This window comes from Bufo gargarizans, chromosome 4 (genome assembly GCF_014858855.1).
Source record: "Bufo gargarizans isolate SCDJY-AF-19 chromosome 4, ASM1485885v1, whole genome shotgun sequence".
In the NCBI taxonomy this organism is placed as follows: Eukaryota; Metazoa; Chordata; class Amphibia; order Anura; family Bufonidae; genus Bufo; species Bufo gargarizans.
The window spans coordinates 481,630,426-481,654,811 of record NC_058083.1 but is presented as its reverse complement, the minus strand read 5'-3'; the positions used below and the strand labels follow the sequence as shown (position 1 = coordinate 481,654,811).

Below are 24,386 nucleotides of genomic sequence, written 5' to 3'. Positions count from 1 at the left end.
GATGTCCTTGTACTGTCCACAATTCATGGTAACGGCATCACCCCTGTCCCTGTGTGAGGTACCGAGTACAGTACCGATTGTATCGTCGACTACAATTGGTATATGGGAAAAGTTGATCTCTGAGATCAAGTCCTCAAGCCATATAACGCCATGCGCAAAACCCGGGCATGGTACTAAAAAGTTGCGGTCTACTCTTTTGTGCTGTCCTGGAGCGCTGGCAACACAGGGAAATTCATCCAGTTCTATGAGGCAGTCCTCAAGGACCTGATCTTTTCTGACAGGGAAAGAGCAGGCCGGAGTACCTCGGGAACTGGAGGGGCAGAGTGTGCAATAGGAGGGGGATACGGAAGGACACCACCACTCAGTGTGACACGTGCCCCGATCATCCGGGCCTCTGCATTGAAGGTTGCTTCAGGGTGTACCACATTTCCATGGAGTACTAAATTTATAATCCCCTTCCCCAATTTGAATTCCATTTTGCCATCTGCTCTATAAAAATATCCCATGACCTAACCCCTCAGATGAACATGGTCAATAAAATAAAAACTGTGCAAAAAAGGTCTTTTTTTGTCACCTTGCATTACAAAAAGTGTAATAGCAAGCGATCAAAAAGTCATATGCCCCCCCCAAAATAGTGCCAATAAAACCATCCTCTCATCCCACAAAAAATGAGCCCCTGCCTAAGACAATCAGCTAAAAAAAAAAAGAAAAAAATGACAGACTATGGAGATACTAAAATGTTTTGTTTTTGTATAGTGTAAAACCTAAATAAATTTTAAAAAAGTAGACATATTAGGTATCGCCGCATCCGTAAGAATCTGCTCTATAAAAATACCCCATAACCTAACCCCTCAGATGAACACGTTCAAAAAAATAAAATAAAAACGGTGCCAGAACAGCAATTTTTGGGAAATTTTTCCATTTTAATCAATTTTTTCCAGTAACAAAGCAAGGGTTAACAGCCAAACAAAACTTCATATTTATTACCCAGATTCTGCAGCTTACAGAAACACCCCATATGACAGGGCTGGCCAACCTGCGGCTCTCCAGCTGTTGTAAAACTACAACTCCCACCATGCTTTGCTGTAGGCTGATGCCTGTAGGCAGTCTGGGCATGCTGGGAGTTGTAGTTTTGCAACAGCTGGAGAGCCTCAGGTTGGCCATCCCTGCCATATGTGGTTGTAAACTGCTTTATAACCAAACGGCAGGGTGCAGAAGGAAAGGAACGCCATATGGTTTCTGAAAGGCAGATTTTAATGCCCTTTTTTTTTCGGCAACATGTCCCATTTGAAGAACCCCTGCTGCACCCCTAAAGTAGAAACTCAATAAAAGTGACCCTATCTATGTACCTTAAAAATAGTCCCAACAAAACTGCCACCTTATCCCGTAGTTTCCAAAATGGGGTCACTTTTATGCAGTTTCTACTCTAGGGGTGCATCGGGGGGACTTCAAATGGGACACGGTGTAAATAAACCAGTCCAGCAAAATCTGCCTTCCAAAAACCACATGCCGCACCTTTCCCTCTACGCCCTGCCGTGTGCCCGTACAGTAGTTTACAACCACATATGGGGTGTTTCTGCAAACTACAGAATCAGGGCAATAAATATTGAGTTTTGTTTGGCTGTTAACGCTTGCTTTATTACTGGAGAAAAATAGATAAAAATTTAAAATTTGCCCCCCAATTTTTTTTTTTATTCTGAAATGTTATCTCCATTTGCCATTGACTTGTAGAACACCTAAAGGGTTAACAACATTTATAAAATCAGTTTTGAATACCTTGAGGGGGTTTAGTTTCTAGAATGGGGTCATTTTTGGTGGTTTCTATTATGTTAGCCTCACAAAGTGACTTCAGACCTGAACTGGTCCTTAAAAAGTAGGTTTTGGAAAATTTCTGAAAAAATGGTTTGCTTCTGTAACATCCCCCAAAAATAAAATGGCATTCCCAAAATGATCCAAACATGAAGTAGACATGTGGGGAATGTAAATGAATAACTATTTTTTGAGGTATTACTATGTATTATAGAAGTAGAGAAATTGAAATTCGGAAAGTTGCTAATTTTTCTAAATTTTTGGTGTCATGAAGTACAATATGTGACGAAGAATGACCTGATTAAGTAAAAGCGTTTTAAAGTTATTCCCACATAAAGTGACGCTGGTCAGATTAGCATAAAATGGCCTGGTCCTTAAGGTGAAAATGAGCCTGGTCCTTAAGGGGTTAAGACCGGCTTCTAAAACGCCAGTCTTAATAAATGACCCCCATTGTCCTATGCAGATTGGTGCAGTAACAAGAAGATATTGGCTAGTTTGTATTTTGTGGAAGAAAAGGCAGGCGTTTGCAAAAGGTAATAGACACTGTGGCTGGTGCGGAGGCACTGTAGCTGGTACTGATGGTACTCTACATGACTCTCACATCAGCATGGTTTAAAAACATTTGAGAAGTTCTAAATTAGACAACTAGGCCATGTGACCGATGTTTGGTATCACATGGCCTAGGAAGAGAATGCGGCTCTCATGGAGTGCCCAGCCTCTTCTAATAGCTGTCATTAATAACCTATCCCGAGGATAGGTCATCAATAATAATTCCCAGATAACCCCTTTAAATATATCTAATATTATGTCAGCCTATAAAACACTTGCTTCCATCATATAGGAGTGTCAGGTTGAAGGTTTTATCTTTTTTTAAGCAAAAATGATATTATCAGAAGTACAATATACTGACCAATATTCCTTACCTCAGAAGATGGTGAAAAAATCTCCGGGCATATCTACTGATTGGGTCTCTGTACTCCATTATGATGGTGTCCAGAAGAGGGCAGGCTGGTGAATAGAAGGTGCCAAGGCAGGCCTCCAGTTGAGCTGTGGTTTGATAAAATGCCAAGAATTTAGGAGATTCAATTCATATAAATCAGACATGTAACACATGCTAAAGGATTTACATAAAGACAGGCACCACAAATAGAGTGAAAACCACCTGCATCAACCAGCGAATACAACAGTATTGAAGAAGTGGTGCAATCCAAAGTTTGAGTAAGTTTTGCCAAGTAATTGCAGGCAGATCAGCTCCTAGGAGAACCAAAGCTCCACATGACAAAAGATAATATCTTAATCATGAAAGAATTAATATTAGGCTAGAACCCATACACATAATGATAGCAAACCAACTGCAGATATTGGCTGCAATTTCAAAGTATTTTCGAGAGGGATGGGTGGAACACATGGTGTGAAAACAATCAAGAATTATCTTGGCTATATCAGTGTATTTCATTCTTGTATTGAGGGGACCACGTGTTCACAATTATTGGCATCATATCACACCTAGGCCAGGTTCACATCTGCATTTAGTTTTCCATTTTAAAAACCCATTCATTTTAATGGGTATAAATTTCAATTCATCCATCATTCTGCATCCGTTTAATCCAGTTAATTACAAATGTGAAAAAAAGGCAGCAAATAAAAAAAAAAGTCCCCAAGTGCACCTTTTAGGCTCTGTTCACACTGACTTCATGATTTTCATTTTTACAGGAGCCATGACGCATGATGAGTCAATCATGATCCATTCATATCGTTAATATTTTTTTTCATTTACTCTGCTTTTCTGCCAGTTTTTTACTGAATACAATACTGCAGCATGCTACAGTAACAAATTGAAGCCCAGTGAAAAAGAGTTAATGGGAGTGTGAACAGAGCCTTGAAGGCTATGTACACCTTCTAGGGGCAATTTTTTTTATGATTTTATTCTGCTCATTTTTGGCTAAAAATCATTTTGTCACTTGGTCTTTATTAAAAATATTGAGCCGTTCTGTCACAAAGGGTTAACTGTCTAGCTGCATGAATGGTACTTTCACTTTGTGCCAATCCTCTTATAAACCTTATCTTTTAATTATTAATAGGTCATAAACACTTATTTAACCCCTTAAGTATCGGGAAAATGTTTGGTTTTGCATTTTAATTTTTTACTCCCCACTTTCCAATACCCAGAACTTTTAAAATTTTCCGTTCATACATTCTAGAGATAGGTGGGGGTCCAAGAGAAGTGAGACCTGCACCTATCTGACATCGGTGGCATGTCCTAGCATTATGCCACCAATGTGTGAGATGGGACAGCTACTCTGAAACAGCTGACTGGCTGGTGTTGGAACCCCACTGATCAGATATTGATCGTCTGTCCTGAGGATACACCATCAATAGTAAAGGAGTGGACAACAACTTAAAGGAAATATATGTCATCAGAAAATGACCTACTGTTTAAATCACGTATTAACAAGTATATTTTATTTTTTTGGAAGTTTTGGTGAGATCTTTTTAATTTTTCCATGTTACCATCTATATTAATAAAAATGTATATAATCCTGCAATTTTCACATGGGCCACTAGACCTAGGTTGTGATTTCCTGTTCTGTACAGGTAACTTTTCAATAGCTTTTCTCATTATCATCACAGGTAAAATTACTATGACAATTAACACCTCTATACATTTTTTAATATTGAGAGTGACATGGAAAATGTTTAAAAAATTGCCAAACATTTTTATAAAAATATGTTTAACATAAAAATGTGATTTAAATAATAGTCCATTTTCTTATTACACATTCCCTTTAAGTATCTATTACAGTAATTGGAAAAAAAAAACAAAAAACAAAAAAACAGGGTACAGCCACACAGTCATTTTTTTAATGCAGTTTTTGAAGTCAAAATAAGGAGTAGATCATAAAAGAAGAAAAAAGTATAAAGGACAAACACAACTTTCCTTTTCCTTTTTTTTTTTAATCCACTCCTGGTTTTGGCTTAAAAACTGACTTAAAAAAACAAACATGTTGCTGTACATTAAATAGATATGCAATTAGGGGCTGTGAAGCTTTCTAGCAAAGCACCACATAATAATCGAGTCTCAACTGGAAGATCAAAATCACTCCACTGGCATGTAGTCTTTGACACCACTGCAGTCTTTGAAACCTTTTTAGTTCATCAAGCCCCAGAGTGTATATTGTGGAAACTGAACCATGACAGACTGTATATATGAGTTTTTGTAAAAGTACTACATATGTAAATCATAGACAGTATTTTCTTAATTTGGTAGACATCAAGTAATTAAAAAGGGATAGGCTATATCTCAACCATGAGTCATGGCCGTCCCTCCCAATTTTAAAAGGAATGTAACTTCAAAAGAGAGTTTAATTATGCCTTTAAATAGATACACTTCTTATTAGTATTCAAATACTAGATACAGGTATTTTATCTCTGGAGTATGCTATAGAATCACCTTTTTCCCATCATTCTGCTCTGTCTCTGACCTACACATGCAAAAGAAACAAGTCATGCTTTCATTCTGGCCCACTGATTGGTGCGCACTAATCTGTACTAGTGGTAGGTTTGGTTTGCAGAAGAACCACAACACGGAAAAAGTATTTTATTTTATTTTCAAGAGTTACATACGAATTTCCACTAAAGAAATTGTCACGTTCAAACATGGGAGGGAAAGGGGTGAGGGAATAAGGCCTGGAAACTAGGGAAAGGAGCTGGACTCCTCCTGGTAAAACCCTAATCAAAGTCCTGACTAACTACCAGTATGAAAATACCCCAGAGATAGGCGAGTTCATACACAGGTATACCTAGTGTCCTAACAAACCCTATAGGACCCTGGTACTAATGTTAGGACTGAGACAATCTGTTCCTCCAAAAGGCAGGACGAACAGGAGTCTTCCTCAGGCCTTAATACAAATGACAGGGAAACGCAACACACAAAATAACCCAAACAAAATACAAAAGGGAAAGAAAACACTTAACTTCAATTGGCTATGGTAGCACCAGGAACTCAGCCGAGATCCACACACCAGCTATCCACAACTTCAACAGAAGCTATAAACCCCATAGCATAGTGGGAGAAACAACAATAAATAGAGAGGGCTAAATGACCATAATAGCCACAGCTGTGGAAAGAAGGTGCCCTAGACCACCAAAGATGCTCTGATTAATCTCTTTACTACCCTAGAGGCCAAAGAATACAGGCACGAACCCCTTCACTAACCTTCACACGTCGAGACACTGGTATTAACCTCCTTCACTACACTAGACCACCCAGGAAGGGAACTAACACCTTTCCTCTTAGAACACTAGGGATCTTAGCATCAATCCCTTCACTACCCTAGACAACCATGGATGTTAAGTTGTTAACTCTTTACAACCCTAGATATGTTGGTATCACTCTGCTTTGCTACTGAAGACCACCAAGCTTGTCACCATAACTTTTTAAAGAGACACTATACCCAAAATAAAAAAAAGAAGAGCCAAAAGAACAGAAAAGCAGTGCCCCCCTCTGAACCTAATGCACGTGAGGCAGGGATTCTAGGAAGAGGGCGTTAATGTTTGTCTACACAGTGAGCATGGCCATTTTGTTGGAAGGAATCTCTTAATTACTAATAGTATAAAAAATATATTCGGTAACAGTGCAAGCAATAGTATCAGCTGAAGTATATACATAGTACCAGTAATGGTACATACAGCTGAGTAGTTATTCTTCCTAGTTATGCAGTGATTATTCCTCCCTTCATTGCACGATTTACCTTTCAGCAGCTTTAGAAAGCTGGGTAGCATGTGGAGTTATATTGGAGATCAAACTACATATATAGTATATGCTCACGGTTGTCATGATATTATATGATATAGTGTATGCAGAATGGATGCAAATCTCTGTCTTGGCAGAAGCCTGACAACTCTGTGGGCTGCACTAATTTATTAAGACGCTGAACAATTTATCTGGTCATGTTTCAAAGTTTGAGGGAAAAGTGCCCAGGACCCTAACTGCCCAGCTCATTAACGCAAATACTAAAGGTCCCTTTACATGGGCTAATGATCGGGGAAAGTCTTCTGAAGAAGCGTTTCTACAAACACTCCTTTCTGATAATTGCCCTGTCTAAAAGTGCCAACGGTCACCTGATGAACAGGGAAACGCTCATTCATCAGGGTAAAGCAGGGATGGCCAACCTGAGGCTCTCCAGCTGTTTCAAAACTACAACTCCCAGCATGCCTACAGCTATCAGCCCACAGCAGGGCAAGGGAGGAGTTGTAGTTTTACAACGGCTGGAGAGCCGCAGGTTAAATATTCATTCCTGGTCAGAAGATTGTGCTGTCTAAGGCCTTTTTCACACAAATGTTTTGGATTGTGTCAGGACGCGTTCAATGAAACTCGCACTATTTCGCATGTTGAATCAGGTTTGTCTGCAATTGCGTTCCGTTGTTCAGTTTTTTCGGCGCGGGTGCAGTTTTGAAGCGTTATTCACATGCATAAAAAAACTGAAGATTTACAAAGAGATGCCGGATGCAATAAGTTTTTCACTAAAGCCCCATTCACTTCCTATGGGGCCAGGGCTGTGTGAAAAACGCAGAATATAGAACATGCTGCGATTCTCACACAACGCAGAAATGATGTGTGAAAAACAGACCCATTGAAATTAATCGGTCGGGATTCAGTGCGGGTGCTATGCGTTCACTTCACGCATTGCACCCGCATGGAAAACTCGTTCGTGTGAAAGATGTCTAATAGTGAACTGCTGCCCAGAAACAATAAATCTCTCTGGAGACAAGCAATCACAACAGCGATCCCTCGGCTCCATATAGCAGAGTTGATTGCTGCACGTAAATGCAGCTTTTAACTCCGGTAACGAGCAGGCAATTATCGGGAATAAAAGCTTTGCTCCCGATGATTGACTGTTGTATTGGCCCGTGCAAAGAAGTCTTTAGAGGGAACAGGTTGTAAAAAAAAATGTCCGTGTCATGTTGAAACAAGGGGGCCTATTCTATGACGTAGAAAGTGAAAGAGAGAGTGGTAGATATAATGATTATGAATTCTCCAGTTACACTGATACAGCCAGTAAATGATAATAATAAAATACTGTATATGAAACATCAACAAATAGAGAATTAGACCTACAAGCACCTAGTTTGTGTCTTTTTCGACCAAGATTAAAACCACTAAGACTGGAAACAAACATCCTATTGCTTATATAAGTGGATCTCAAGCTTGTGTCTCGTTGCAGTTTCTAGGAAAAACAGACTTGCATCTCATTTCGGATACGAGAGCTAATAAGTCTCTGAGTCACTATCTTGGCAGCTACTCTGAAGATACTTACATCTCACTACCGTCTTAACTTTCAACTCTGCATGCTATGTTGTTGTATCTCCTAGTGCTATTGAACCAGTCTGCCTCACAGGGACGGCTGACAACTCCATATTTCTGTGCCCAGCAGTGGTCTATTATGAGCCGTTCTCTTTTCTATAGCTCGGTACAGAACATAGATTTTTCCTGTATGATACGGACGTGAGGATCAGCACAAAGCTGAATTTTACCTAATATATGGATTTTGTATTAGAACTTACCTATTATATAGATTGTCAATTTTATAAAGAAATATTGAAATTCTATACCGTGCAGTCTGTACTTTTCTACTTTCTAGTTCTTGCTAATGAAAACTATTAGTCTTGGCGCAAAGGTCAGTGACCAAATGTGTTACGGACTTAAAGTTGCAGACTGTAGCTTCTCAATGTGTTCAGTATAGAACATTAAAATATATCACATGGGGTCACGGAAATCATTCATACAATGGTGTTGATACAATTAATTAAACATAAATGAAAAGTATAGACCAGAAGCAGTGATTTATAATGGTGCTTCACTTTTGCCATTGTACTGTACGCACCAGCATCGTCAGCTTGTGGGTTAGAACTGGGGCCATTGTCTTCAAGGGCGGTTCATGTTGCCACTGCTCCGTGTTATCCTGGCGTCGGTAACTTTTGGTGTGAATTGAGCCAATGTGCTTGTATGCCTCCTCTGTTTGGTATTGTGAGGGTTAATCATTGCTGTGTCAGTCTGAAGATGTCTCTTGAGCACTGTGAGCTGCCCTGGTTGTGCAACTGTCATGTCATGTGTTCCCTTTGATTCGTTTAGAGTTTGTCTGTGCCCTGTGTTGGAGTTTATAGCTCAAGCTTGTGTCTGTATTGATCTGTTTATGTCTGTGTTAGAATTCTGACCTAGTGTTTGCCATCACCCTGTCTCTGTTTTGTGCATTCTATGTACTTTGTCATGAATGTTTGTCAGTGATGGCCAGTTCGCATTGTTCACCCGCAAACATATGTGGGCTGCCATCTTTTTTCACAAGTCCGGCGAGGCACAGGTAAGCCCTTACCTGTGCCGCAAGCCAGTCTGAAAACAAATGCGGTCACCGGGAGCAGTCAGTTCTGAGAACACCCCGATGAAAGCCCCCGGTGGCTGTTCTCGGAACTGCCTGCTCCCGCTGACCGCACTTGTTTTCAGACCGACTCGCGCACAGGCACAGGTAAGGGCTTACCTGTGCCTCGCCGGACTTGTGAAAAAAGATGGTAGCCCGCATATGTTTGCAGGTGAACAATGCGAACTGGCCATCACTGATGTTTGTGCTCTGCTAGAGTCTGTATGAAAAACCTACAAAAAAGAAACAGCCCAAAACCGTACCCATAAAATATATCAAAGTTTTATTGTGTATACAAATAACAAAAATTGTATTAATTAAAAATCACATGATCACAAGGACAGGTGGCAGAAAAAGAATCCTCCAGAGATCACATAATTTGCAAATGGGGGTGAATATGGAAAGGTGTATATATTATAATATATGGTCTGGACAACATCCACTGGAATAGAACTCTGTAAACAACACAGCTACAAAAAGTGCCAGGAATAAATAGTAGTAACTGTGTCCAGCACAAAGTATAAAAGTTCCGTAGGCGGCGCTCACCTGGTCAGTCTTGCAGTGGAAGCACGGTGTATAAAAATAAGACGGGATGTCCAGCTTTCCAAAAAAAACGTTGTTCTTTATTCCAAAATAACACAGGATAAAAAACAATCCAAAACGGCGAGCAGGTCTACATGTTTCTGATGCTCTAATACTGATCCTTATTCATGACATAAGGATCAGTATTAGAGCATCCGAAACATGTAGACCTGCTTGCCGTGTTGGATTGTTTTTTATCCTGTGTTATTTTGGAATAAAGAACAACGTCTTTTTTGGAAAGCTGGACATCCCGTCTTATTTTTATATAGTAACTGTGTCCAGAACAGAGTATAAAAAACGAATACCAATATTCAAACTCACCCATTTGCAATTGTGGTCAATGGTGGACGCGACCCCACAATAAAGCTTTATTATGTTTTATGGGTACAGTTTTGGGCTTGTTTCTTTTTTTTTGTAGGTTGTTTGCAGTTTTTGAGCTGGTACCTTTGTTACCATAATAGATGCGGTTAGTGCTCAAGCACAGTATACTGTACACCCATACTTAGGTGTTATGAGTGCTTGGCCTGTAAGGTATTTATTGTTTATAGAGATTGTATGGAGCTTATCCCTCTGTCAGTGTGAGCCGGCCTTAGTCCGTATTCCTGTGCCTGCTATGTTTAAACAGTGTCCAAGTTTCAGAATTCTGCTTTGTGTTTTGTGCCATGCCTGTGTTTCTGGTCTTTTCACCAATGTCTCTGACCTCAGTAGATCAGCTGCCAAGTACACCAGGACCATCCTAGGAGGTAGAGGTCGGATCGTTAACCTGCAGCGAAGTCCACACCCCTGTACAGGGGTTAAAGGGTGAATATCAGGGGGGCACCAGAATACCGCCCTTCAGGTTTGGCCCGATGTTAAAAGAACGTCAACGTTGGTTACTTGGTATAGTGGTTCCACAACCATTGTCTGTACACATGTCTGTAACAGTTTAAGGTAGAAGAACAGGCCTTTTTTTTTTAATAATAAAATTCTATGTCCTAAAGGACAGAGGTCTTACCGAGCAAGGTCTGCAAGATGCGGCAACTCCTTCCAAAAAGACATGAAAATTGTTGAAACCATGCATCCTATTCTATGCTTAGATATGGTTACAAACCACAGGGTAACAGCACTAAGAAATTCTAAATACATGAACTCTTATTTATTTTAAGGTACAGTGTCGTATGGGGACTTTGGGTGGATTCAAACTGCCTCAGGGTTGGGTTTCCATGAGGCAGATGCAACCCTGTCCACTGGCAGTGGCTACTGGCTGCACAGATTTCATGGTGCAATACCTTTTTTTAACCAGCAATTAGGCCACCACAGTGGGCAGGGTTGTGGCCATCCCAAAAATGATATATACACAGCTTAAATAGTAGCAAATATTTATATATGTGTAAACATTGATGCCAGATATGGATGGTGATTTAAATCCATGACAACTCTGCTTGTATCAATATGCAAAAATGTAGTAGCATCCTAAAACTACACAAATGGTTTAACACAATAAAGAAGTACATCTAATGCAGTGGTTCTCAACCTAGGGGTCGCGACCCCTTTGGGGGTCGATCGGCCCTTTCCGGGGGGTCGCCTGAGGCTTCCTATTGTGGGTCGCCCGCACAACAGCAGCGGCCCCTTATACTCGCGCACAGAAAGTGATGTCCTATCACTGCCTGTGCTTGAAGGAGGCTGACGTTTGGACGGGTAAGTCGGGCCGCCTGTCTGCTGAGGTCCGAGTTTTTTCGTTAATGACACCGCCGCTGAGCACCACTGCCACCAATGATTTAATTGAGCCTGGCTGAGCCTGGCTAATTTTATTTTAATTATTTGGCTGAGCAAGGCTTAATTTATTTGGGGGGACATGAAGCACCGCTGATTTATTTATTTGGGGGACCCTGAGCACTTCTGATTTATTTATTTGGGGGACCCTGAGCACCATTGATTTATTTATTTGGGGGAAACCTGATGCACCACTGATTTATTTATTTGGGGGAGACCTGAAGCCCCGCTGATTTATTTATTTGAGGGGTACCCAACATTTTGTCTTTGTGATTAATTACTCAGCTTTAATTATGTTCAATTTGTAGCAATAAAAATACATCCTGCATATCAGATATTTACATTACAATTCATAACAGTAGCAAAATTAGTTATGACGTAGCAAGGAAAAAAATGTAATGGTTGGGGGTCACCACAACATGAGGAACTGTATTAAGGGGTCACGGCTTTAGAAAGGTTGAGAACCACTGATCTAATGGATGCTGTCATACTGTGCATGCTGTCACCAGAATCGCTCAGTAGTGCCTGTAACATCAATATCATGGCATATAAGATAAAATGTAACACTCAGCTTGAAATGAGACTAAAGTTGCCCATACACATTAGATGTCTATTATCCAAACTCACAGATTTAGATAGAACTGAATAACCATCTAATATGTATGGGGGCCACCCCAATCTCCATGATGGCAGATTCTTCTTTTCTCGTGGAGATAAGACACCTCCAGGGGTGGCTTGCAAAGGCTCACTCCCCAGTCATAACATATGCATGCTCAACTGAGTGTGCATATATATGGCGCAGTCGGGAGAGACAGCTATCTAATGTGTATGGCCAGTCTAAGGCTCTTAGAAACCTAAACCAAGACAAAGCTTGAATACCAGCAACAGCCAACCCATGCAGACATGCAGTACATTTCATCACACCACCAAATGTTCCTCTCCCACAACATCTCACCCCACTTTCTTTTTTCCCCTTATTTCTTATAAAAGTTCAAATGAATATGTTATAAACAGTGCTCTATGCTTTTTGGAAAATAGAAAGTTATATACTGTATGCCTTGTCCTGGTCACCATTTGTTACTGCTGTTGTGCAATGGAACAGTTTCAATAGTGTTTATTTAAACAAAACGAAAAATGGTTGACAACTCAAGTGGGAATTGATTCCTATTCAGAATGGTCTCGGGTTATAAGTGGTGTACCCCATGGTTCAGTGCTGGGTTCTCTATTATTTAATTTATTTATTAATGATATCGAGGACGGGATTAATAACACCATTTCTATTTTTGCAGATGACACTAAGGGTCTATTCACACGTAGCTGCAGACAAGAATAGGACATGCTCTATTTTCTTGCGGAGCTGCGGACCGGAAGATCGGGGCCGCGCTCCGGAAATGCGGATGTGGAGAGCACATAGTATGCGCTCTGCATCCATTCCGTCCCCATAGAGAATGAACGGGTCCGCACCCGTTACGCACAATTGCGGACATGTGAATGGAGCCTTAGCTGTGCGGTACTGTGCAGTCTATGGAAGATGTCCATAAACTAAAGCTGACTTGAACACTGTGATTTGGCATCAACTTGGCAAATGAGGTTTAATGTGGATAAATGTAAAGTTATGCATCTTGGTAGTAATAATCTCTGTGCTTTATTTGTCCTAGGTGATGTAGCACTGGGAGAGTCACTTATAGAGAAGGATTTGGTGTGCTTGTAGATTGTAGATTAAATTACAGCATACAATGTTAATCAGCTGCTTCTAAGGCCACCAGGATATTGTCATGCATTAAACGAGGCATGGACTCGCGGAGCAGGGTTGAAATTCTACCACTTTACAAAGTGTTGGTTTGGCCTCATCTGGAATATGCAGTCCAGTTCTGGGCACCAGTCCATAGAAAGGATGCCCTGGAACTGGAAAAAGTGCAGAGGAGAGCGATTAAACTGAAAAGGGGCATGGAGGGTCTTAGTTTTAAAGAAAGATTAAAAGAATTACATTTATTTGGTCTTGAAAAGAGACGCCTAAGGGGGACATGATTAAACTATACAAATATATAAATGGGCCATACAAAACATACGGTGAAAAACTGTTCCATGTAAAATACCCTCAAAAGAAAAGGGGGCAATGACTCCAACTTGCGAAGAAAAAGTACAGACTCCAGAAGCGTCAAAACTTCTTTACTGTAAGAACTGTGAATCTGTGGAATAGACTTCCTCCGGACGTGGTTACAGCAGGAACAGTGGACAGTTTTAAAAAGGGTTTAGATGAATTCTTAAAAGCAAATTACATTAATGCTTATGAAAATGTGTAGAAATCGGAGTCTCACTTCCTTCAGGGATTCACGTCCCCACCTATTCCTTGGTTGAACTTGAATATAACTTATGTCTATTTTAAAACGTATTAACTACGTAAATTGCAGTCAGAGTCAGACTGGCCCACCAGAGAATTCTCCAGTGGGCCCAGGCTCTAATACCATAGCCCCAAAGATCCAGAACAAAAAAAAACATTTGGAGCTGGCTCACTTGCCAGTAGGGTTTATTTATTTGATTCAAAACCTATTAAGACTAATGATATAGGGGTTGGACAAAAGAATAATTAACTATGGTGGACACAAGGAACCCCAGTCGGACACTGGTTGCAATGGAAGTGATGTTGGTAGTCACCTAGATCTTCCCATTATGAAGTTTTTATGTTCTGTTGAAATACTCTTTAATGGTTACTTTTTCTGGGGAAAAAAATGAATTCCTACTAGAACAAGGAAAAGGTAAGATGGAAAATGTATAGAAACTGATCTTCCCCCAAAAAATAATAATAATAATTGCATGCAAATATATCTAATACAACAAAAGCAGGCCTGATAAATGGGAGATACACAGCCTGATAATAAACTGAACTCCTGTATTTATTTTACAAACTAGCAGTCACTTTACATTGAAAATAAATAGTGTATTTATTTCCTCGAGGACAAGACGGTTTCCTCTGCCTTCGCTGTTTTCTGACAGCATGTTTTGTGTGGTTGAATGTTCCAAGCTACATGGAAAAAGAGTCACTACTTCTATAGTTACAGATTCATTAGAAATCTCAGCATGAAGCTGACGGGGGAGAAAAGATCTCAACGATAACCATCACATCCCCCTAAATAAAAAGGGCTCACTAGGTTCTACTAATAAAAAGGAAAACAAATTACCTTGCATTTCAAAATTGTTAGAATCCGACATAATAATCAGACATAGTGCTGAAAACAAATGCTCCTGTTTGAAGCCCCTATTGGTATCATGGAGCTATCATCTTTGTAATAAGCATACAGCAATAACAGTGTTTTAAGGAGCGCAGTGGGAATTAACGTTGACTAGCAAGCGTTCTGTTAAACTGGTTTTTAATGGTATACTTTCTACTACACAGAGCACAAATAATTCCAAAACAGCCATTTTTATCTAAATTGAATATTGAAATAAAAGCGGAGGAAATGTTTCATTATTTTGCTAAAATGAGTATTGGACTTAAAGATCAACCTGTTTTAAAAAGTAAACTTTCCCTAACATTTTTTTAAAGGGGTTGTCAGATTTTTTTTTTATATTGAAGACCTATCCTCAGGAAAAGTCATCAATATCAGATCAGTGGGTGTCAGACTCTCGGCACCCCTGTCGATCAGCTGTTTGAAGACAACGCAGCGCTCATACTAGTGCTGCCTTCTCTTCACTGTTTCCCTGCTCACCGTTGACATTGCAGTGGCGACTAGGTGTAATGTCAGCTCCTGAAGTGAATGGGACGACTCCTTCCTGTTTAAGTAAATTCATTGTTGACATTCATTTTTATCCAACATTAGTTTTTTTTTTTTCCTAGAGAGAAGATTATAGGACAAAAGGCACTGACCCTAAAAAGCCACCACGATGGAAAAAAATTTTCACTACAAAAGACGAAAGGGTTTATCAAAATTCCCAGTGTCTTACAGTTTACATGTGGAGGTGATGTATGTTTGTTCCTGAAAAAAAAAAAAAGTGTGGCAAAAGTCTTAACCACTTCAGCCCCGCTAGGTGAAACCCCCTTCATGACCAGAGCACTTTTTACACTTCGGCACTACACTCCTTTCACCGTTTATCGCTCGGTCATGCAACTTACCACCCAAATGAATTTTACCTCCTTTTCTTCTCACTAATAGAGCTTTCATTTGGTGGTATTTTATTGCTGCTGACATTTTTACTTTTTTTGTTATTAATCAAAATGTAACGAGTTTTTTGCAAAAAAATGACATTTTTCACTTTCAGCTGTAAAATTTTGCAAAAAAAAAACGACATCCATATATAAATTTTTCGCCAAACTTATTGTTCTACATGTCTTTGATAAAAAAAAAAATGTTTGGGCAAAAAAAAAGAAATGGTTTGGGTAAAAGTTATAGCATTTACAAACTATGGTACAAAAATGTGAATTTCCGCTTTTTGAAACAGCTCTGACTTTCCGAGCACCTGTCATGATTCCTGAGGTTCTACAATGCCCAAACAGTAGAAAACCCCCACAAATGACCCCATTTCGGAAAGTAGACACCCTAATGTATTCGCTGATGGGCATAGTGAGTTCATAGAACTTTTTATTTTTTGTCACAAGTTAGCGGAAAATGATGATGATTTTATTTTTTTTATTTTTTCTTACAAAGTCTCATATTCCACTAACTTGCGACAAAAAATAAAAAATTCTAGGAACTCACCATGCCCCTCACAGAATACCTTGGGGTGCCTTCTTTCCAAAATGGGGTCACTTGTGGGGTAGTTATACTGCCCTGGCAATTTAGGGGCCCAAATGTGTGAGAAGAACTTTGCAATCAAAATGTGTAAAAAATGACCGGTGAAATCCGAAAGGTGCACTTTGGAATATGTGCCCCTTTGCCCACCTTGGCAGCAAAAAAGTGTCACACATCTGGTATCGCCGTACTCAGGAGAAGTTGGGGAATGTGTTTTGGGGTGTCATTTTACATATACCCATGCTGGGTGAGAAAAATATCTTGGTCAAATGCCAACTTTGTATAAAAAAATGGGAAAAGTTGTCTTTTGCCAAGATATTTCTCTCATCCAGCATGGGTATATGTAAAATGACACCCCAAAACACATTCCCCAACTTCTCCTGAGTACGGCGATACCAGATGTGTCACACTTTTTTGCTGCCAAGGTGGGCAAAGGGGCACATATTCCAAAGTGCACCTTTCAGATTTTGCAGGCCATTTTTTACACATTTTGATTGCAAGGTACTTCTCACACATTTGGGCCCCTAAATTGCCAGGGCAGTATAACTACCCCACAAGTGACCCCATTTTGGAAAGAAGACACCCCAAGGCATTCCGTGAGGGGCATGGCGAGTTCCTAGAATTTTTTATTTTTTGTCACAAGTTAGCGGAAAATGATGATTTTTTTTTCTTCTCTTTTTTCCTTACAAAGTCTCATATTCCACTAACTTGCGACAAAAAATAAAAGATTCTAGGAACTCGCCATGCCCCTCACGGAATACCTTGGGGTGTCTTCTTTCCAAAATGGGGTCACTTGTGGCGTAGTTATACTGCCCTGGCAATTTAGGGGCCCAAATGTGTAAGAAGTACCTTGCAATCAAAATGTGTAAAAAATGGCCTGCGAAATCCGAAAACCTTGGCTGCAAAAAAGTGTCACACATGTGGTATCGCCGTACTCAGGAGAAGTTGGGCAATGTGTTTTGGGGGGTCATTTTACATATACCCATGCTGGGTGAGAGAAATACCTTGGCAAAAGACAACTTTTCCCATTTTTTATACAAAGTTGGCATTTGACCAAGATATTTTTCTCACCCAGCATGGGTATATGTAAAATGACACCCCAAAACACATTCCCCAACTTCTCTTGAGTACGGCGATACCACATGTGTGACACTTTTTTGCAGCCTAGATGCGCAAAGGTGCCCAAATTCCTTTTAGGAGGGCATTTTTAGACATTTGGATCCCAGACTTCTTCTCACACTTTCGGGCCCCTAAAAAGCCAGGGCAGTATAAATACCCCACATGTGACCCCACTTTGGAAAGAAGACACCCCAAGGTATTCAATGAGGGGCCTGGCGAGTTCCTAGAAATTTTTTCTCACAAAGTTTCACTTTCCGCTAACTTAGGACAAAAATTTCAATCTTTCATGGACTCAATATGCCCCTCACGGAATACCTTGGGGTGTCTTCTTTCCGAAATGGGGTCACATGTGGGGTATTTATACTGCCCTGGCTTTTTAGGGGCCCTAAAGCGTGAGAAGAAGTCTGGAATATAAATGTCTAAAAATGTTTACGCATTTGGATTCCGTGAGGGGTATGGTGCGTCCATGTGAGATTTTATTTTTTGACACAAGTTAGTAGAATATGAGACTTTGTAAGAAAAAAAAAAAAAAAAAATTTCCGCTAACTTGTGCCCAAAAAAATGTCTGAATGGAGCCTTACCAGGGGGGGGGGGGGGGGGTGATCAATGACAGGGGGGTGATCACCCATATAGACTCCCTGATCACCCCCCTGTCATTGATCACCCCCCCTGTAAGGCTCCATTCAGACATCCGCATGATTTTTTACGGATCCATGGATACATGGATCGGATCCACAAAACACATGCGGACGTCTGAATGGAGCCTTACAGGGGGGTTATCAATGACAGGGGGTGATCAGGGTGATCACCCCCCTGTCACTGATCACCCCCCCTGTAAGGCTCCATTCAGACATCCGCATGATTTTTTACGGATCCATGGATCGGATCCACAAAACACATGCGGACGTCTGAATGGAGCCTTACAGGGGGGTTATCAATGACAGGGGGTGATCAGGGTAATCAGGGTGATCATCCCCCTGTCACTGATCACCCCCCCTGTAAGGCTCCATTCAGACATCCGCATGATTTTTTACGGATCCATGGATACATGGATCGGATCCACAAAACGCATGCGGACGTCTGAATGGAGCCTTACAGGGGGGTTATCAATGACGGGGTGATCAGGGTGATCACCCCCCTGTCACTGATCACCCCCCCTGTAAGGCTCCATTCAGACATCCGCATGATTTTTTACGGATCCATGGATCGGATCCACAAAACGCATGCGGACGTCTGAATGGAGCCATACAGGGGGGTTATCAATGACAGGGGGTGATCAGGGTAATCACCCCCCTGTCACTGATCACCCCCCCTGTAAGGCTCCATTCAGACATCCGCATGATTTTTTACGGATACATGGATCGGATCCACAAAACGCATGCGGACGTCTGAATGGAGCCTTACATGGGGGTTATCAATGACAGGGGGTGATCAGGGTAATCAGGGTGATCACCCCCCTGTCACTGATCACCCCCCCTGTAAGGCTCCATTCAGACATCCGCATGATTTTTTACGGATCCATGGATACATGGATCGGATCCACAAAACGCATGTGGACGTCTGAATGGAGCCTTACAGGGGGGTTATCAATGACAGGGGGTGATCAGGGTAATCAGGGTGATCACCCCCCTGTCACTGATCACCCCCCCTGTAAGGCTCCATTCAGACATCCGCATGATTTTTTACGGATCCATGGATACATGGATCGGATCCACAAAACACATGCGGGCGTCTGAATGGAGCCTTACAGGGGGGTTATCAATGACAGGGGGTGATCAGGGTAATCACCCCCCTGTCACTGATCACCCCCCCTGTAAGGCTCCATTCAGACATCCGCATGATTTTTTACGGATCCATGGATACATGGATCGGATCCACAAAACGCATGCGGACGTCTGAATGGAGCCTTACAGGGGGGTTATCAATGACAGGGGGGTGATCAGGGAGTGTATATGGGTGATCACCCCCCTGTCATTGATCACCCCCTGTAAGGCTCCATTCAGACGTCCGCATGTGTTTTGCGGATCCGATCCATGTATCCATGGATCCGTAAAAATCATGCGGACGTGTGAATGGAGCCTTACAGGGGAGTGATCAATGACAGGGGGGTGATCAATGACAGGGGGGGATCAGGGAGTGTATATGGGTGATCACCCGCCTGTCATTGATCACCCCCCTGTAAGGCTCCATTCAGACGTCCGTATGCTTTTTGCGGATCCGATCCATGTATCCGTGGATCCGTAAAAATCATACGGACGTCTGAACGGAGCCTGACAGGGGGGTGATCAATGACAGGGCGGTGATCAATGACAGGGGGGTGATCAGGGAGTTTATATGGGGTGATCATGGGTGATCAGGGGTTTATAAGGGGTTAATAAGTGACGGGGGGGGGGGGGGGTGTAGTGTAGTGTAGTGTCGTGTGGTGTTTGGTGCGACTGTACTGACCTACCTGAGTCCTCTGGTGGTCGATCCTAACAAAAGGGACCACCAGAGGACCAGGTAGGAGGTATATTAGACGCTGTTATGAAAACAGCGTCTAATATACCTGTTAGGGGTTAAAAAATTCGGATCTCCAGCCTGCCAGCGAGCGATCGCCGCTGGCAGGCTGGAGATCCACTCGCTTACCTTCCGTTCCTGTGAGCGCGCGTTCACAGGAAATCCCGGCCCTCGCGAGATGACGCGTATATGCGTCGTCGTGCGCAGGGCTGCCACCTCCGGACCACACATCTGCGTTAGGCGGTCCGGAGGTGGTTAAAGGACATCTGTCAGCAGATCTGTACCTATGACACTGGCTGACCTGTTACATGTGCGCTTGGCAGCTGAAGACATCTGTGTTGGTCCCATGCTCATATGTGCCTGCATTGCTGAGAAAAATTATGTTTTACTATATGCAAACAAGCTTTGTAGGCACATACGAACATGAGACTAAGGGCTCATGCACACGACCGTGCCGTTTTTTGCGGTCCGCAAAAAATGGATGCCGCCCGTGTGCCTTCAGCAATTTGCGGAATGGAACAGGAGACCCATTATAGAAATGCCTATTCTTGTCCGTTTTGCGGACAAGAATAGGACATGCCCCATCATTTTTGCAGGGCCGCGGAACAGAGCAACGGATGCAGTCAACACACAGAGTGCTGTCCGCATCTTTTGTGGACCCATTGAAATGAATGGTTCCGTATACGGAATCAAAATACGGCCCGTATACGGAACACAAAAAACGTTCGTGTGCATGAGCCCTAACACAGATGCCTTCAGCTGTCAAGCGCACATGTAACAGGTCAGCCAGTGTCATAGGTACAAATCTGCTGACAGATGCCCTTTAACCCCTTAAGGACTTAGAACGTACCGGTACGGCATGTTTGCCGAGTCCTTAAGGACCCATGGCGTCCCGGTACGCCATAAGTTTAAAACTACATTGCGGCGTGGCGGGGGTTAATAGGAACAGGATGTCCGCTGAAATCATTCAGCAGGCATCCTGTCACAACGCATCAGCGATCCTGTCACAATGCACGGCGATCGCAGCAAACCGCAGGTCAATTCAGACCTGCGGTTTGCTGCGTTTCCGGTCTATTCGGGTCTCTGGTGACCCGATGAACCGAAAAAGGACGGTGATCGGAGGTGTGATTACACACCATCAATCACAGTCCGAGCATTGGGGGGGGCGGCGTTGCTGTCCTTGGGGCTGGCGGTGCTGTTCTTGGTGCTGATTGGTGCGGGGAGAGAGGCGGGAGATTCAAATTCCCGGAGCTCCTCTCTCCCCTCTTCTTCCTGCTGCTGCACCTGCACCGTCCAGCACCAGCTCCTGCGAACCCCCCGTCGGCACCCATCACCCTCCAGGTAGGTTAGGGTCAGTGAGGGAGAGGCACGATTAGGCAGGGATAGAAGGGAGAGTTAGTTAGGGTGGTAGGGGTCCACAGCACTTAGCTGTGAAACCCTAGACCCACCCAGGAGTGCTGCTACTTGCAACCCCCCCCCCCCCCTCCAGCATACGCCCAGCTTGCCTCCGACTCTGAGAGCCCCAGTGAGGATGACCCCACGTTCCTCTTGTCATCTGCATCCTCCTCATCATCATCTGATGACGATGAACCCCCAAGGCGGTGGAGACGCCGCCAGGCGGAGCCAGGGGCCCCACATGCTAGGTACCCTGTGGCCCACACCAGTAAGAGTCGCCCTGGGGCTCGTACTGGTTTCCCGGCCCACCAAATAAGCCCACCGGAGCCCCCTACCGGTGAACTTAGCTGATGTCCCACAGTGGATTTTGAGCCCGAGATTCCGGATTTTGTTGGCAATCCAGGAATCCAGATTACCACAGTGGGCTTCACTGAGATGGACTTTTTTAGTTTTTTTTTCAGTGACCCATTTGTGAATCTGATGGTTGAGCAGACGAACCTGTACGCCCAACAGTTCATTGCTCAGCACCCGGACTCCTTTGTGACTTGACCCAGTGGCTGGACGCCGGTCAGAGCAGCAGAGATTTTGGGGCCTCGTGCTGCACATGGGTCTAGTGCAAAAACCCAGTGTCAGGCAATACTGGAGTGGGGACGTCCTCTACCAGACCCCACTCTACAGTATGGCCATGACACGCCCCCGGTTTGAGGCCATCGGAAATGCCTGCATTATGCAGATAATGCAGCGTGTCCCCCCCCCTCTTCCCGAGGTGATCCTGCCTATGACCGTCTGTATAAGATACGGCCGGTCATCAATCACTTTGGGGCCAAATTTGCGCAGGCCTACGTACCTGGAAGGGAGGTCGCTGTTGATGAGTCTCTCGTTGCGTTCAAGGGGGTCTCCGTTTCCGCCAATACATTCCCACTAAGCGGGCGAGGTATGAAAATGTACAAAATTTGTGAGTACCTCAGGGTACACTTACTAAATTCGTGTGTACGAGGGGCGAGATTCCCGTATTGATTCCCCAGAATGTCCCCCCACTCTGGGTGTTAGCGGGGAAACTCGTGTGGGACTTTATGCACCCACTGCTAGATAAGGGTTACCACTTGTACGTGGATAACTTTTATACTAGCATTCCCTTGTTCAGGTCCCTTGCCGCCAGATCCACGTCCGCTTGTGGGACCGTGCGGAAAAATCTGCGCGGCCTCTCTGCCCACCGCCTCCAGGTACCTATCCCCAGGGGTGAGACCCGTGCCCTTACCAGTGGAAACCTGTTGCTGGTCAGGTATAAGGACAATAGGGATGTCCTTATACTGTCCACAATCCACTGTAACAGCATCACCCATGTCCCTGTGCGAGGTACCACGGCAACGGTCCTCAAGCCTGATTGTATCGTCGACTACAATCGGTATATGGGAGGAGTTGATCTCTCTGATCAAGTCCTCAAGCCTTATAATGCCATGAGCAGAACCCGGGCATGGTACAAAAAAGTTGCGGTCTACTTGGTACAGGTTGCCTTGTACAACTCTTTTCTACTATCTGGAAGCGCTGGCAGCACAGGTACATTCCTCCAGTTCTTTGAAGCAGTGCTTTAGGACCTGATTTTTCCAGACCGGGAAAGAGCAGGCCGAAGTACCTTGGGAATTGGAGGCGCCCGGATCGTCCCTGGCCAACATTTTCCAGGTGTGGTCCCCCATACTGGAAAGAAGGGACAAACCCAAAAAAGATGCAGAGTGTGTCACAGGAGGGGGATACGGAAGGACACCACCACTCAATGTGACACTTTCGCCGATCATCCTGGCCTCTGCGTCATCGATTGCTTTAGGGAGTATCACACTTCCATGGAGTACAACATTTTTATAATCCCCAACAGTCCCATAGAAAACATAAAAAACTATGGCTCTCAGACTTTGGAGACATGGAAACAATATTTTTTTTCCCCAAAAAATATTTGTTTTAGTGCAGGCATCCTCAAACTGCGGCACTCTAGATGTTGTAAAACTAACTCCCAGCATGCCCAGACTTCCTACAGCTATCAGCAGGGCATGGTGGGAATTATAGTTTTACAACATCTGGAGGGCCGCAGTTTGAGGATGCCTGCTTAGTGTCTCCAAAGTCTGAGAGCCATACATATTGGGCATCGCCGGGTCCGTAAAAATCTTCTCTATAAAAATAACATTTAACCCAACCCCCCCGGATGAACAGCGTAAAAAAGAAAAAAAATTTTTAAAAAGTGTAAAAAAAAAGCAATTTTTTGTCACCCAACATCACAAAAAGTGTAATAGCGAGCGATCAAAATGTCATATGCACCCCCAATAAAACCGCCATCTCATCCCACAAAAAATAAGCTGCTACATTAGATAGTCGCCCAAAAAATATAAAAAACTGTAGCTTCCAGGCTATGGAGATACTAAAATATTTTTTTTTTGTTCCTAAAATGATAATATAGTGTAAAATCTAAATACATTTTAAAATATAGACATATTAGGTATCGCCGCGTCCATAAGAATCTGCCCTATAAAAATAACATTTGACCAAACCCCTCGGATGAACAGCGTTAAAAATATAAAATAAGAACAGTGCCAAAACACCAATTTTTGGGCAAAATTTCCATTTAAAACCTTTTTTTTTTACGGTAATAAAGCAAGGGTTAAGAGCCAAACAAAACTAAATATTTATTGCCCTGATTCTGTAGTTTGCAGAAACACCCCATATGAGGTCGTAAATGGCTATATAGCCACACGGCAGGGGATAGAACGAAGCGAACTCCATATGGTTTCTGGAAGACAGATTTTGATGGACTGGTTTATTTACACCATGTCCTATTAGAAGCCCCCCCTGAAGTAGCCTAGAATAGAAACTCAAAAAAGGTGACCCGATCTAAGAAACTACACCCCTCAAGGTATTCAAAAGTTACTTTACAAACTTTGTTAACCCTTTAGGTGTTCCACAAAACTAAATAGCAAATGTAAAAAACAATTTTAGAATTTAAATTTTTTGTTAGCTTGCCTCAAAAAAGTGTAATACAGAGCAACCAAAATCATATTTACCCTAAAATAGTCCCAAAACAACAACCACCTTATCCCGTAGTTTCCTA

General features: G+C 42.7%; 1 protein-coding gene across 3 annotated transcripts in view; it reads right to left on the bottom strand.

The window, feature by feature from the left end:
• LOC122934711 (WD repeat containing planar cell polarity effector) overlaps positions 1-24,386 on the bottom strand; it is a 404,198-nt gene that overhangs the window by 163,180 nt on the left and 216,632 nt on the right. For all 3 annotated transcript variants that reach the window (XM_044290369.1, XM_044290370.1, XM_044290368.1), the window contains exon 12: positions 2,733-2,856. In XM_044290369.1, coding sequence (XP_044146304.1) covers positions 2,733-2,856 — 124 coding nt within the window. The remainder of the gene's footprint in view (positions 1-2,732; positions 2,857-24,386) is intronic.